At 37.9% G+C, this 14,119-nt stretch overlaps 1 protein-coding gene across 2 annotated transcripts in view; it reads right to left on the bottom strand.

Moving 5' to 3' along the window:
- slc12a5a (solute carrier family 12 member 5a) overlaps window positions 1-14,119 on the bottom strand; it is a gene marked incomplete in the record, with an annotated part of 148,271 nt that overhangs the window by 41,677 nt on the left and 92,475 nt on the right. For both annotated transcript variants that reach the window (XM_036211983.1, XM_036211984.1), the window contains 2 exon segments: window positions 3,300-3,437; window positions 4,272-4,372. In XM_036211983.1, the coding sequence (XP_036067876.1) occupies window positions 3,300-3,437; window positions 4,272-4,372 (239 nt within the window).

Genomic DNA, 14,119 nt, shown 5'->3' with positions numbered 1-14,119 from the left:
AAAAAAAAAAATAGGATTGTGAGTTGTGTGGGCAATCGATACACAGAGAACTGTCCCTTGAAAGAAAGGTTCTTGTAGACTTTTTTCTTCTTCTCAACAGTGAGAAATTGTACAGGGCTGTATAGAAATCTCTCCTAAGACACTTAAATAAATCAATAACCTGCAAAGTGGTTATTACTAAAATGAAAATCTAAAGCTACGTTCCCCCTGCCCTCCTCAACGATGCGTTTTCAGACTTCCACGCTCACAACTCTTATGTTTTTGTATACCTACGCAAGTGTCTATAACTCCTTTTGGACTCCACATACAAAACGTGCAGTACAAAAGATCTGACCTATGGGTGGTGTCCCCTTTAATTCAAGGAAGTAAATGATCACGAAAGAATAATTAATAATTGTGGTTTGTGCCCGGCCGGAATGATAAGACACCAGGTCTTTCATATATTGGAATAGAGCTGCGAAAGAAAGAAACCTGAGCGAATTGTCAGATTTGCACCACTTTGACATTTTGCACCAATCCTCTTCCTACTGTAGGTGGCGGAAAGCGGCAAGCGTTATGGGTCTGATGCGACCGCCCGAGTCTTTACGTAACTTTAAAAGTGTGAGAGGAACCTCCGCCGCATACGATCGTGTCCAACCTCTCCAATCTGGCCTCTCCGGCGCTCCAAATCTGTTTTGTTGGGTTCAAATTTTCGCTGGACGCCAGAGCTAAGTCGCAGCACTTTTTGTGAAGTTGGGGCTATTAACGACCTAAACTGGATATCCTGAGAGCGAATGTTAAGTGCATCTGGTACATTTTTTTAAAACATAAATGGAGAGTTATCACGTGAACCTTCGTGAGTTTGGAGTTTTGCGAGTTCGATATAAAGCCTGTGGCTGCAGCAGGAGGGCAGCCGTGCTGTAACCAATGGGAGTCATGTGCTGTAGCTAGACAACTCCTGTATCACAATGCTTGCCATGGGAGCCTGGGGTAAATGTGTGTTCAAGAATCTGCCCTTAGTGTGTACGTAGCTTTACAAATACCACTTGGTTAAAAAAAAAAAGAAAGAAAGATGCCGAGTTCTACAAGGGTGCTCTATAAATTAGTTGAACATGTTCTACTTTAGATATTCTTCTCATTTTTACCAACTTTATTGCCATCAAAAAACACAACACATTTTCGGTTCTTTTACAATTGTTATATTTGCTTGGAATCTGAAGATTTCCAAAAGCATTGTTCAGCGGCTCATAAGTTTAAATTTCTTCTCCTCTAATACTTTTACTTCTTAACTGAAGGTACCTCCGTGGCACCTCTTGAACTTTATCCTCACTGCAAGGTTGTTATCAGCTTTCTCTGATGATCAACTGTGTTTCTGGAGGATTCATCTGCAGCAACTGCAGACAAAGGATCAGCTAAAGTGGGCGCACTGACCTCCGAGGTCATCGTCAGCGAAGTTGAAAAAGAAACCCCTCAGGTGAAACGAGACAGAAGGTACGGAGGGAACTGGCAGAGAAACACATTTAGGGCCAAAAGCAACAGGACAGGGAGAGTGTCAGCCTGATTGGACACCCGGAAAGATGGATGAGTCAAAGGTGACTGCAGAGGTGCGTACCTGTCACTGCCGTGACTCGTCCGTTCTTTAACTGTGTTTTACCTTACAAGGACAGACATCTGTTAGACTGCACTTCATCATTTATTGAGGTTTGCTTTATTACATACACTGAAATGAAAAAAATTGTGCTGAGTGACTAAAAGCACAATTTCCTGCAGGATTAATGATGTAGCTGCCAGTCTGTTGATGGATGCTCAAGCACACCTAAAAATAATCTCCTCTTTACTAGAATCCAGACAAACAACAGCAGAAAACAGATGCACACAGAACTCATAAGTGAGCAGGATTTAAACAGCAATCCAACAAAAACAGAGGCTTTAAATATTAATGCCGCACAATTGACAAGTTGTTCATTGGAAAAGTTTAACTGGCTTTCCATTAAGTGGACATCCAAAGGATCACAGAAGCTGGAATAGTAAGGATTCCTCTGATAAATCCATGTAATGGCTTCAAATTTATACTTGGAATCCATTATTGAGCAAAGAAGCAAGTGCTGAAGGGGAAAAAAAATCTGGTTGAGCAAATCTGTGCAAGTGAGCAGTAAATAATATCAATGCTTTAAATGCAAATCCACTGGTAAGTGATTTATCGATGTGCACGCCATCATTCCGAGCATGAAGAAAGATTGGTGTAAGTTGATTTCAGTAATTTGTTTTTGGGCGGAATCATTTTTCATAACAAAAGTCTTTTTGTGCAGACAGCTGTAACTATCATTACAGAATTACTTTCTGCTGTGCGACCTATAACATCATTAATTTGTGCTTCATCACAGACGTGCCGCAATAAGCTTCTATAAAACGCTATTTTCTTTAAATGCCTTTATAAACCAAGGAATTAAAATACATAGAATGCAATAAAAATAATAAAGTCTTTCTTTTACATCAAAGTAGCTTGTTTCAACCAGTCTACATAATAAAACATTGACGATTTTTGCTAATAAATCTAATCTAATCTTAAATCCGATCATTTTAATTCTCTTCAGTTTTCATTTAAATGGTGCTTTAGGAGAGGCAGAATATCAGAGCTTGTTAATGAAAAATATCATTATGTAGTTTTGTCTGGGAGAAGTTTAGAAGAAAACTCTGCTGTTAACAGAAAAATAAAGTTCCACTTATGTTAGGGGAAAAAAGCAAATCAACTCGATTATGGGGAGTCAAAGACAAGTTCAGCTGTCACTTCTTTTTTCACAGTTTGTGAATCTATTTGTCGAAAAAAAGTCCTAAAGTGTGTAAAGACTAAAAATCGGCAATACTCCATCCCCACAATCTCACTGCCTCCACAGAATTCAGAAGGGCAGGTTGCATCAAAGCTGTTCTAATCAACAGCTTTTGATAAAGTGATTATCACTAATGCTTTCAAACAGTTTATTTTGCACACAGGAGACCAAAGTAGAAATGTTCTGCGCTAATGCCATGGACCATATTTAGCAAAAATAAAAAACTAAATAAAAAAAAAGGCCTTGTAGTCCACATAAAAGTATGAGTAGAAGGATTTAGTAGACACAGGACCTGAAGGTGCAAAGCTACGTTCATCCCGCCCTCGGTAATGCGCATTCAAGTGCATACCAACTTTAGCATTAGTGTTTTTTTTTTTTTTTATTTCTTTTTGTTCTTGTATCAGATCACTTTGGTCCATAACTGAACAGCAGCTTACAGAAACATTTTTTGGGTTATCTGTTTTGCGGGTAGTTGCAAATAGTGACAATTACCTTAACCGGTTTCTTGCGTGCTGACTCAGCCTCATTGTTCTCCGCTTCTTCATGCTCTTTGCTGCCTTGAGGCAAGTTGGAGTAGTTGGCCAGACTGCTGAGGAGAGATGACACCATCGGGCTGGTGTCCATCTCCTCCTGCAATTAAAGACAAAAGCAAAGAAAAATCCACAGTTAGCATCATCTTAACCCTCTCATTAAACTGTAATTACTAGATTAGGTGGGTTTTTAAGAATTCAAGCCTATAGACAGGTTTTCAAATACTAATTTGCAGTAGTAGCATACAAATAAACTACTCTTAAAAATCATACAATGTGATTTTTCCATTTTTTTAGTCTTTTAGATTATGTCTCTCGCAGTGGACATGCACCTAAGATGAAAATTTCAGACCCCTAGATGATTTCAAAGTGGGAGAACTTGCAAATTCAGAAGATTGTTCAAATACTTTATTTGCCTCACGGTTCATTAATGTCTTCCTTTTCCTGGTATCTGCTGGTATCTGGCTCAAAACTGTATGGCTTCAATATTATTTGCCATTTTTCTTGAACAGCTATTTTCTCATTGGGGTTGTAAGGAGTTGTACGTTGGCGGGAGAGAGTGTAAACAGTTAGATTATGGGATATCAGAATAGGGTTACTTCCACGGCAACAGCTCCACCCACAACTCAAAGGCGAATTTCTAAAGAACTCCTGCTCTGTAGGAACTACAGTCTAGAAAATGACACAGGTTTTTTATTTTGCCTAAAACGTATATTTATAAGTCCACTGGGAATGATTTTACAATAGAACAAATTATGATTGGAGTGGCTCTTTAACTTTTCGCTCCCATGTGCCCTTCAGACAATAATTACCATCATTAATCAATGTCAGACGCCCTATTCTGTTATCATTTCATTAAGATGAGTGTGTACTGTTTGCACATTTAATTTTACTGAATGTCTGCTCCAAAAAATCTGGATTTAGGAGACCATACCTCAAACAAGGCCATGTTCTTGCCATCGTACTGCTGGCTCTTTTCTGCGGCAGCATCGCTACTGTTGATAAAGGGGCTGCTCTCCTTTGGGTTATTATCACCTGGAAGACAGAGAACATACGCAACTTTAAAAAAACAGGCTAAAATAAAGACTAGAAAAGCGCATCGAAGGAGCAGGTAGAACAAGCCAATTTTCAATTAAACAATAATTGTGTTTGTTAAAAGGAGAATTCAAAAGATACAAACATTGAAGCAGACTTGTTTCACTATATTTGTTGTTTTAATAAAAAGAGAGACGAGCAGAAAGCATAAAAAGATCCTTTACAAGAGAACAGTAGAGGCTTGTTGTGGTTATAAAGACGTTAAAAAGACAGAAACTCAGTCTCATCTTAAGATGCAGCATATGCCCAGCGCCATGTACTCCATATGTTCCTGAGAAGAACACGTACTGCAACATCTCAGCGAGCCTTTTTCAACACACACCAAGCATGACAGCACCAGTTTGAACTGCATCACTGGAGCTGTATGATTAACGTTCAAAAACTGCAGCTTTTTCATCCTCAAACAGTGAAAGGTATGAGCAGCGCGATGTTATCTAGGTGACAGCTTACTGAAGGCATCACGGCTTCATCAAGAAGCATCTGTCTGCAGGAACTGCTGCCCTGGCTGAGGGCAGATCTCCAAAATAAACTATTCCTCTGCACTAACAAGTAATGGCAGCTGCATCTGACTCTAAACAGCTCTGTTTCATTTTTTTTACATTACATAAATGACAAAAGCAACAAAGTTTTGGTTTCTGTTGCATAACAGCTGAAATCATGTCAGCTGCTCCCTTCATTATAACTTCTATTTTAAATCAATGCTGTAGTTAAGATCATTAGCTTAAAACACTGTTCCTACAGCTCTTTCTGCCTAACTGTTGGTAAAGTTTAACAAGTGATAGAATCTAAAAGTTTATCAGTAAGGCTGCTTGTTCATTTTTATGTTTCTTGAGGATGGCTGAATGGCAGTATATTATATTTATACTTTTTTGTTTTTAATATTTATTTGGCATTTAGATTGTTTTGTGTCTTACTAGTTTCATTTTGAAGCCGTTTTTCAATTCTATTTTGTATTCTGGTGTTTTCTCCTTTCTTTTTTGTGTTACTCGTCTATCCGTTTTTCTGATTTGCACTTCCGTGCCTTTTGTTTATGAATCTACAGAAATAAAAAAAAATAAAATAAAAAAAATAAAAAAAATCACAACATTTTCTGGCTGCTTTTACATTTGATCTGGTTATATCTAGTTTAATGTAGTTTTCAGATGAATATTTTAGGATTTTAAGAGTTTGTTAACAATAGCTGAGAAATCTGTTCAGCGTCGACCTTCGGTTATCTGACCTCCTGAGGACTTCTAGATGGAAACAACATAAAACCAGCTTCACATATTTTCAAGGTAAATGACAATTTACAAAATGAACTAAAATATAAAGGTAGATTTTTTTTACTGGCTAAAGTAGATGTAAAACCTTGTAAACAGGTTTCCTTCATGCCAACTTTAGAGCTTTCATACTAACATCTAATGAAGAGTAATAAACTGTCTGCATGGATCAAACCTTTCAAAGGGCAAACACTTTAGGGCAAATACTATTGGGGATCACTAAAAGAAAAAAAAAAAAACGACGCAGGACGACTGACCAGATGCTCGCTATTGTCCTGGGAAATTAATGGTTTCAAAATCCCTTGAATTGTTTTATCCGCCAAGAACAAGGAAGGTCTTCCCGCCGAAAGGTTTCGCAGGCTAAGCTGTCTCATTTGCACCTCGAGCATTTCTTGAGGGAGACAGCAGATTGTGCTCCCTCTGGCTCTTGATCCTGTCTTGGACTGAACACTGCGAGACCAGGTTATTTATAGCTGGAATGCTGCAGCCATGTGCCGTGATGTCTGGGTACCGCTAACAGTCGACACACTGTTCTGCAGACTGACTGGATTACCGAGATGGACGGTATAAGGAAAAAATAAAGAGTCGTTTGTAAAAAAAATTCCTAAAAGAGATAAGCCAGAAAACTAAAAAGGGCATTAGCGACGTTACTGCAGAGGCATTAACGACAGGAGAAAAAGGGTGCAGAAGAAGAGGTGGAGGAAGACGAAGACAAATGATGCAAGAATGAGCACAGACACAGGGAGGGAGAGAGAACCGAGGAGCCAGCTCTGAAATGGGGTTTGCAGAGGGACTAAAGAGACACACATTTCTGTCTGGAAAATGAAAAAGCTCTGTAGCACTTAAGGTTCAGCTGCCTTTGACCCACAGGTTAAAATGAACACAGCTCTTAAAAAGGGATGCAACAGTGTCATATGAAGGTTTTCTGAAACATACTTTTTTTCTAAAGTTTATCAAAAGCAAGTAAAGCTTGGGCCTTAATAGAGATTTTTTTAAATATTAGATATAGATATAATAATGAATTATAAATGCTATAGGGTCGACATTTGTTTCTTCTAGATTGTCACAGAAAAGTGAAACTAGTTTTAAGACACAATTCTGCAATGATCAAGCGGCACATGGATTTTCCTTGGTCTTTTCTTAACCTGATACATTTATGAAAATATATACAATTTTAAAGTAAAATTCTATTGGATTTTGCATAAGAAGACAAATACAAGTCTATATGAGGCCTTGTTTCTTAGATTTTCACAGATTTCAGAGTTAAGTATATGACCAAATCTGCTTCCCTACCCCTCTGACACCTCTCTATTGCTCCAGTTGTAGGGGCATTTGAAGCTGTAGTGATGTCATAAATTTATTTATTTATTAATTTTTTCAAGGAGTCACCGCAGCAACCTCACTTTTCTGGTAGGATGATCAGCGTCGTGCTTGTTCATTTCTTCATGTAGGTGTGCTCTGAAGCACAGAAGTTTACACCTAAATGTAGGTATTGAGTTTTTGTTTCAGCATTATTCTTTAAAGCTATAAAGCTGATGTTGTAGTGGATTTTTCGAGCGCTGGCAGCTGACATAGATGACCAGGGATAATTGATGATGTCATAAACTGGAAGAAGTGCCGAATTTGAACCCTAACCTCAATGCTATCTCTAAATATATGTAGGATAGGGAGAAGTCGAAAGGGTAGGCAAGCAATTCAAATCTGTCTTACACTAGTTTTCTATTTACTTTGATCAAATTAGTACAAAATACAAAGTCTATAATATTGTGTAAGCAGAATATGACTGTAAAAAACAGAATCTAAAAAACAGATTTTTTTTTAATCGACACAAAAAATAAGGCATATAAAAGTCACAGTCCAATTCACAAACACATTCATACACTGATACATACACTCCAATGCCGAAGACGGGCACCAACCTTTAATCACCAGGAGCCACCAGCTAAATAACATTTTCGTCTATAATTTACTAATTTCAGGAATAATTTATATAATAAAGCACACAAAAAAATTGTTTTGACTGAGAACGGAGTCAACCTTTTACCCCAATGGACAAGATCTGATTCTATTATTCTGGAAAAACTTTTATTTAAAGAAGTACAAAACTAGTTTTGTTTTGACTGAAGTGCTAAGATGTATTGGAAAGAATTCCTAGAAAGAGTCGTAGTAAAGCAGCTGCAGTGCCACCTACAGGACAATAATCACTTTGAAGATTTTCAGTCAGGGTTCAGACCTCACCATAGCACTGAAACTGCACTGGTCAGAGTTACCAATGATTTGCTATTAGCTTCAGAAAAGGGACTAATCTCTGTTCTGGTCCTGTTAGACCTCAGCGCAGCCTTTGATACCATCGACCACAGCATCTTACTCCAGAGACTAGAGCATGACATAGGGATCAGGGGATCTGCCCTCCAGTGGTTTGAATCCTATTTATCTGATAGATACCAGTTTGTTAATGTAAATGGACAGTCCTCTCATTGTACTAGAGTTAGCTACGGAGTCCCTCAGGGCTCAGTTCTAGGGCCCATTCTGTTCACGCTTTACATGCTGCCCTTAGGAAACATAATCAGGAAACACAGCATTAACTTTCACTGTTATGCAGATGATACACAGCTGTATTTATCCATTAAACCAGATCAGAATGACCACCTAGAAAAACTGAATTCCTGCATCAGAGACATTAAGACCTGGATGACAATTAATTACCTCCTCCTGAACCCAGAAAAAACTGAGGTCATGATACTGGGTCCTAAACACCTGAGAGATGCTCTCTCAGATCAGATAGTCTCCCTGGATGGTGTAAATGTTGCCTCCAATTCTTCAGTCAGAAACTTAGGGGTTTTATTTGACCAGGATTTATCATTTAAGGCTCACATATCTCAAGCTTGTAAAACTGCATTTTTTCATCTACGTAATATCGCTAAGATTAAGAATATGTTATCTAAAAGTGATGCTGAAAAACTCATCCATGCATTTGTTACGTCTAGACTGGATTACTGTAACTCTTTACTGATAGCATGCCCTAAAAGTTCTTTAAAAAGTCTTCAGCTTGTCCAGAATGCAGCAGCAAGATTGTTAGCAGGAACTAGCAGAAGAGAACACATCACTCCTGTGTTAGCTTCTCTCCACTGGCTCCCAGTTGAATTTAGAGTAAAGTTCAAAATCCTCCTGTTAACATATAAGGCTCTGAATGGTGTGGCCCCATCCTATATTAGAGATCTCATAGTTCCTTACCAGCCAATCAGAACACTTCGCTCACAGAATGCAGGACTGCTTGTAGTTCCTAGAATTTCTAAAAGTACAGTTGGAGGTAGAACCTTCAGCTATCAAGCTCCTGTTCTATGGAATAAGCTCCCAGCTCATGTCAGAGAGGCAGGTACAGTTTCTACCTTCAAAACTAGCCTTAAAACATTCCTCTTTGGACAGGCGTTCTGCCAGACTAGCCAGTAATCATAGAATAATTAACATAATGCTCCCATACTGTTCTGAAGTTTGGGGAAATAATTATTATAATCACATACTTCTCCAATATATGCTTGCAATATAAATTATGAAATATGTATATTCTCTACATAATAACATAGAAGGCTGCTAGAAGTTAGAAGCTGGGGAAAGTATGGTGCACTGGGGCTCTGTCCTCTTTTTCATCTACTTCTCCTCTCCTCTACTTTTTTATTTACTTCTAATTGTATGCCTTTGTTGGTGGTGCAGTATAATTCACATGTTTTTCCTTCTTTCCGACTCCCCTGTGGGAGACCGGGAGAGATTGCAGTTTCCGGGAGACTTGTTGGTGATCCTGACGAAGCCCCGCCCATCTGGATGAAGCCCCGACACCATCCTGCATCTCTGAGTGGGAGTGATTCCTGGTGGGTCGTCTGTCCTCCTGCTCCTGGTCGTGGACTGCAGTTCTGCTTCATCTGGACTATGGACTTAATCATCACTCGTCCCTCAGCTCTATATGAATGAACTCTACTCATATATGCAGTTTTAGCAGCTAACTTTTCTTTAACCGTTCTGGTATCGCCTGTCCGTCCTGGGATGGGATCTCTCCCTCATGTGGGAATCCCTAAGGTTTCTTCTTTTTTTCCTGACTCAGGTTTTTTTAGGAGTTTTTCCTTACCGCGAGGGAGGGTCTAAGGACAGGGATGACCGTTCTTTATAGTCTGTTTAGTTTTTACCTATTGTGCATATTTTATGACTCCATCTGTGCATCTGTAAAAACTACAGGCATGAAGCCCAATGAGGCAAATTGAATTTGTGATATTGGGCTATATAAATAAAATTGAATTGAATTGAATTAAACTGCTTACTTTTTCTGTTTCAGCTCCATTTGAACACTTTGAGGTACCAACTTGAGGTCATTCAACAATCAACTTAGGACATACGACTAGAGCACATACATAACCTAAATACGACACAAAGAGGTTTAGAAATGAAAAGTTTTTGTAGCAACTAATTTGCATGCAAGAAAAGAGTCCTTGTGATCGAGAACTACTAAGAAAAGTACTGAGACTGGGTAGTTCAAATACACAGTGAAGCTAAAAATATTAATTAAACTTGTAATAGTATGAAGTTCAGCTAAACTGAGACAAACTGAGAAACTTAGTCAGTCAGAGGGCTTTTGACTGCTTTTTTAAAAATTCTTCTGTTGGGAGTAGTTTACCTTCTTTAGATAATGCATGGATAATATATATATATATATATATTTCAATCATAAACTCAAAAGACTGATGAGACGATGAGTCATGCCCCAATTTGAGCTTCCTTCATAATGCAATGCTAAAAACTTCCAGCATTCTGATTGGACAAACCCAATCAAATGATGAACACAATGCTGCTAGGAAAAGATGCAGGAGAAATACCCAAGAGTCAGCTGACGCAACAATGAGTAAACTTCTCAGTATGGGAAAACACCACGATCACGTGGTGCAAAGCCTTTCCCGTGATTGAACGCTGGAAGCGGATGAGCATTAGCAAAGAAGTCCTTCAAAGATCAAAGTGATGATGCACACAAACACAAATGGAGCCAAACATCTGTGAGATGAGACCCAGAAGACTCCTTTCCCATAGTATCATTGATCTTTTCACAGCCCATTTCCCACCCCCATCATCTAATAATTAAAACTCCATCATCAAAGGAATGAAGGATTTCCCCCTATTTTTTCTGGAAAAATGGCTCCCAAGAAGAATTTTGCTTTGACCGCATCCCATAGCAACTTATCTTTCCTCCATCTGATGGGATCTGTATAACCACTGTGCTCACTTTCAGAGCCTCTCTCTATCTATGGTCAAAACACCAAGCTTCAGTAGTCAGAGTGTGACCGTCTTCAAATGACCTACACTGAATTTATCCTTATCTCTTCTTCGTAAGATGGACAGTTTATTGAAAGTAGTGTGTGTGTGTTTGTGTGTGTGGGGGTGTGTGTGTGTGTGTGTGTGCACAGTGGCTTACTGCCATATTAGACAAGAACACAAAAGGGTTTTACTGCCTGAATGCATTTGTTCATACTTTCTGGGCACAATAATAACCGCGCGTGTTTCTTTCTTGGCCCCAATAGTTTCTGCACTTTGCATAAGCCTCATTTTATGTTTGTTCAAACTGAACAATGGCCACAACCAGGAGGAAAATGTTGTCCAAACGCAAGTAATTGAAATCAAAGCAAATGTATTTACTCAATGATTCATTTCATTTTACACTGTACATAACACTGGAGTTAAATATCAAACCGACTCTCTATTCAAATTCTACATATTTGATTTTACTCTAAAAGAACCAATCTGATGGGAAAAATTACATTTATATTTTTAGTATATACGTTTTTTAAATAAACAGGTAGTTTTCAGTCAATCAGAGTTACAGAGGTCTTGAAAAAAGAACGAATGTTTTTCATGTTTTGTCTCCAAACTTCTTTATCTGAATACATTTGAATTTGAGATCAGCTCCTTCACTAGGAACACACATCAGTTTATAACTGGGACCCATAAAGTTGCCTAAAGCAACAAGAGAATCGTCTGTTCAAACATTTCTAGTCCTTTCTATGCCTTATGGTAAACCATGCCGTTCCATAGGTGTGCTCTCGCTTCAAACTTTTGGCAATAAACACTAAGTAGAAACTTTAAAACTCTTTTGAATTGTTTTTCTGAACATAAGAAAAATCTTTTTTCTGTCATCAAATTAGGAAAACAGGTAATTAATGAAAAAATTAAAAAAATATTTATTTAAAAGGTGAGGAGAACTGCATGAAAGCAAACTACACAAAATACAACACTCATCCCTGATGCAACACAATCTTTAAACATTTTCTCAAGTGATCATTATCTGTGACACAAAAAGAAGGTTGTCTGAATTTTATTATTGCATCTGCCTGTTCAATTGGAAACTGGATATTTTGAACTGAAACACTTCTGCATTTTGATATTGACAGTTTTGTCAAAAGTACCATCTAATTTTGTCATTCTTTTTGTTTGAAACATTTTAGATTCTGAGTTAATCCAAAGTTTGTTCCTAAACACAAAGCAATTTTTGAAAAAAGAATACATAAATAAACATGAAATGAACTAAGTTTATGGAAGGACAACAGTATTCCCCAATCATATATAAAAACGTAGTTAGAAGTGAAGAGAGGCAAAAAGCGTACATTTAGAAATTTTAAAATCAAGTCAAGTCCTTCTCCAAGGTTATTTTAGCCTATATTTATATAAGCAACAGATGAAAACTTGCTTAAGTGACTGTTTATAACTTTAGGATTAAATTAAATCAAATAAAATGTTATTGATATAGCACCTTATATCAATTGGAATATAAAGAGTTGTGCAACAAAAATAAACAAGTTTATTTGAAAAATAGACTTCAAAACCCTCCCCACACCTTCTACCCCTTTTCCCATGGAGACAAACATTAGATTACCCACATTACAATGCAATTTGTACATTTTTATTGAAATTTAAGGAAAATATCTGCAAATTAGCTGCAAAAACTTAAGTTTGAACTATGATTTTTTTTTACCCTATGCAATATGTATTTGGCTTAACAACTCAGGTAAAAATGTCAATGTCAGTGTGCAGGTGGGGTCACTTTGCCAAAACTGTCAACTTTATGTCATCTGAACTTCATCAGGAGACAATTCTGTTTCCTGTGAGTAAATATCATTTTTTTGCCAGTATGAGCGGTCCATTGCTCTCCCTTCCCTTTTCCAGCATATCTTTGAACAGAGTCACTGAGGATTACTTGGTGAGAACTATTTGACTTTGCTGTATTGATCCTTCTTGGGTGAAGTGTTGAGAGGCACAGTTATCGCAGTCTCTTTGCTTGCGCAGTGTCACACTGCTGCACTCCTCTGTGTCTCTGCGGACGGACTTCAAGAGGAAGAACCAAATGTCTAGAAGATGATTCTCCGAGAGCTGACTCAACAAAAGCTATGGGACCACTTGTTGGTGAGTGTGTGTGTACAAATGCGCATGTATGTGACAGTGCATGTGCTCGGCTTGGACATGACTAACCATGCCGTACAGCAGCAGAGGAGAGGCTGTGGCCAATTAATCTCAGTCTGGGCACAGACGGCTGGAATTCAGCCATTTTGTGTAAAAAGTAGGACACGCACCACTCCTTTGCAACTGAAAATTTAGGCTTTTTACACCCATCTGAAATATGTTCACAGTTGTTTCTCACATGAAAATATGAAACGTCTACATCTGGCTGCCAGTCTGACTAAAAGTGAAACAAACGGTGAGTATATAAACCCTCACAGACACCTTAAGGGGGGCCAGAAAAGCAGTTGATCTAGTGGAAAAGCAAGAAGTTTAAATGGAATCAAAGGGATGAAACAAAGTGTTTGACCAAAGATAAGCAGGATTTTCTGGTCACATGTGCTCCTATTTATTGTTCTGCAGCGTATTACCAAATCCAGGCAGGTCATGAGTTTACTCAATAATTCTGTTTTCTCTATACGGCTGAAATTCATTCATTTCTGAGCTACGCTCAGTATTATCGGCGTCTCCTGGTGGTAGAGGAACGCTGGGCAGCGTCAGGTGACGGATTAAGGTCACTTTAATCTACAGTCCAGTCAAATCAGGATTGACAGTGATTTAACAAGTACCCAAACATATCCATGTGTAAACCAGGATGAAAAAAAATAGAAATTATATAAGAGCATGTTTGTGTAAAGTTGACCTACATTCCAAAGCTTATGGTTTTACACACAGTTCTTATGCATCAAACCTTCACATGGTGTATATGTTATAGAGAAAACTGAACAAAACATCTAAATTTAATATAATAATTTTTAATATATATATATATATATATATATATATATTTGAAATTATGCTTTACCTCCAAAAACATCCAACTTTATATTATCTCCATCTTTTCCTAATGTACATACATAAAAAAAATGCATCAATTTCTGAAACTATACCTAATATTTAA

Source organism: Oryzias melastigma, linkage group LG5 (assembly GCF_002922805.2).
Source record: "Oryzias melastigma strain HK-1 linkage group LG5, ASM292280v2, whole genome shotgun sequence".
Lineage (NCBI taxonomy): Eukaryota > Metazoa > Chordata > Actinopteri > Beloniformes > Adrianichthyidae > Oryzias > Oryzias melastigma.
This window is presented reverse-complemented; position numbering and strand designations above follow the sequence as displayed.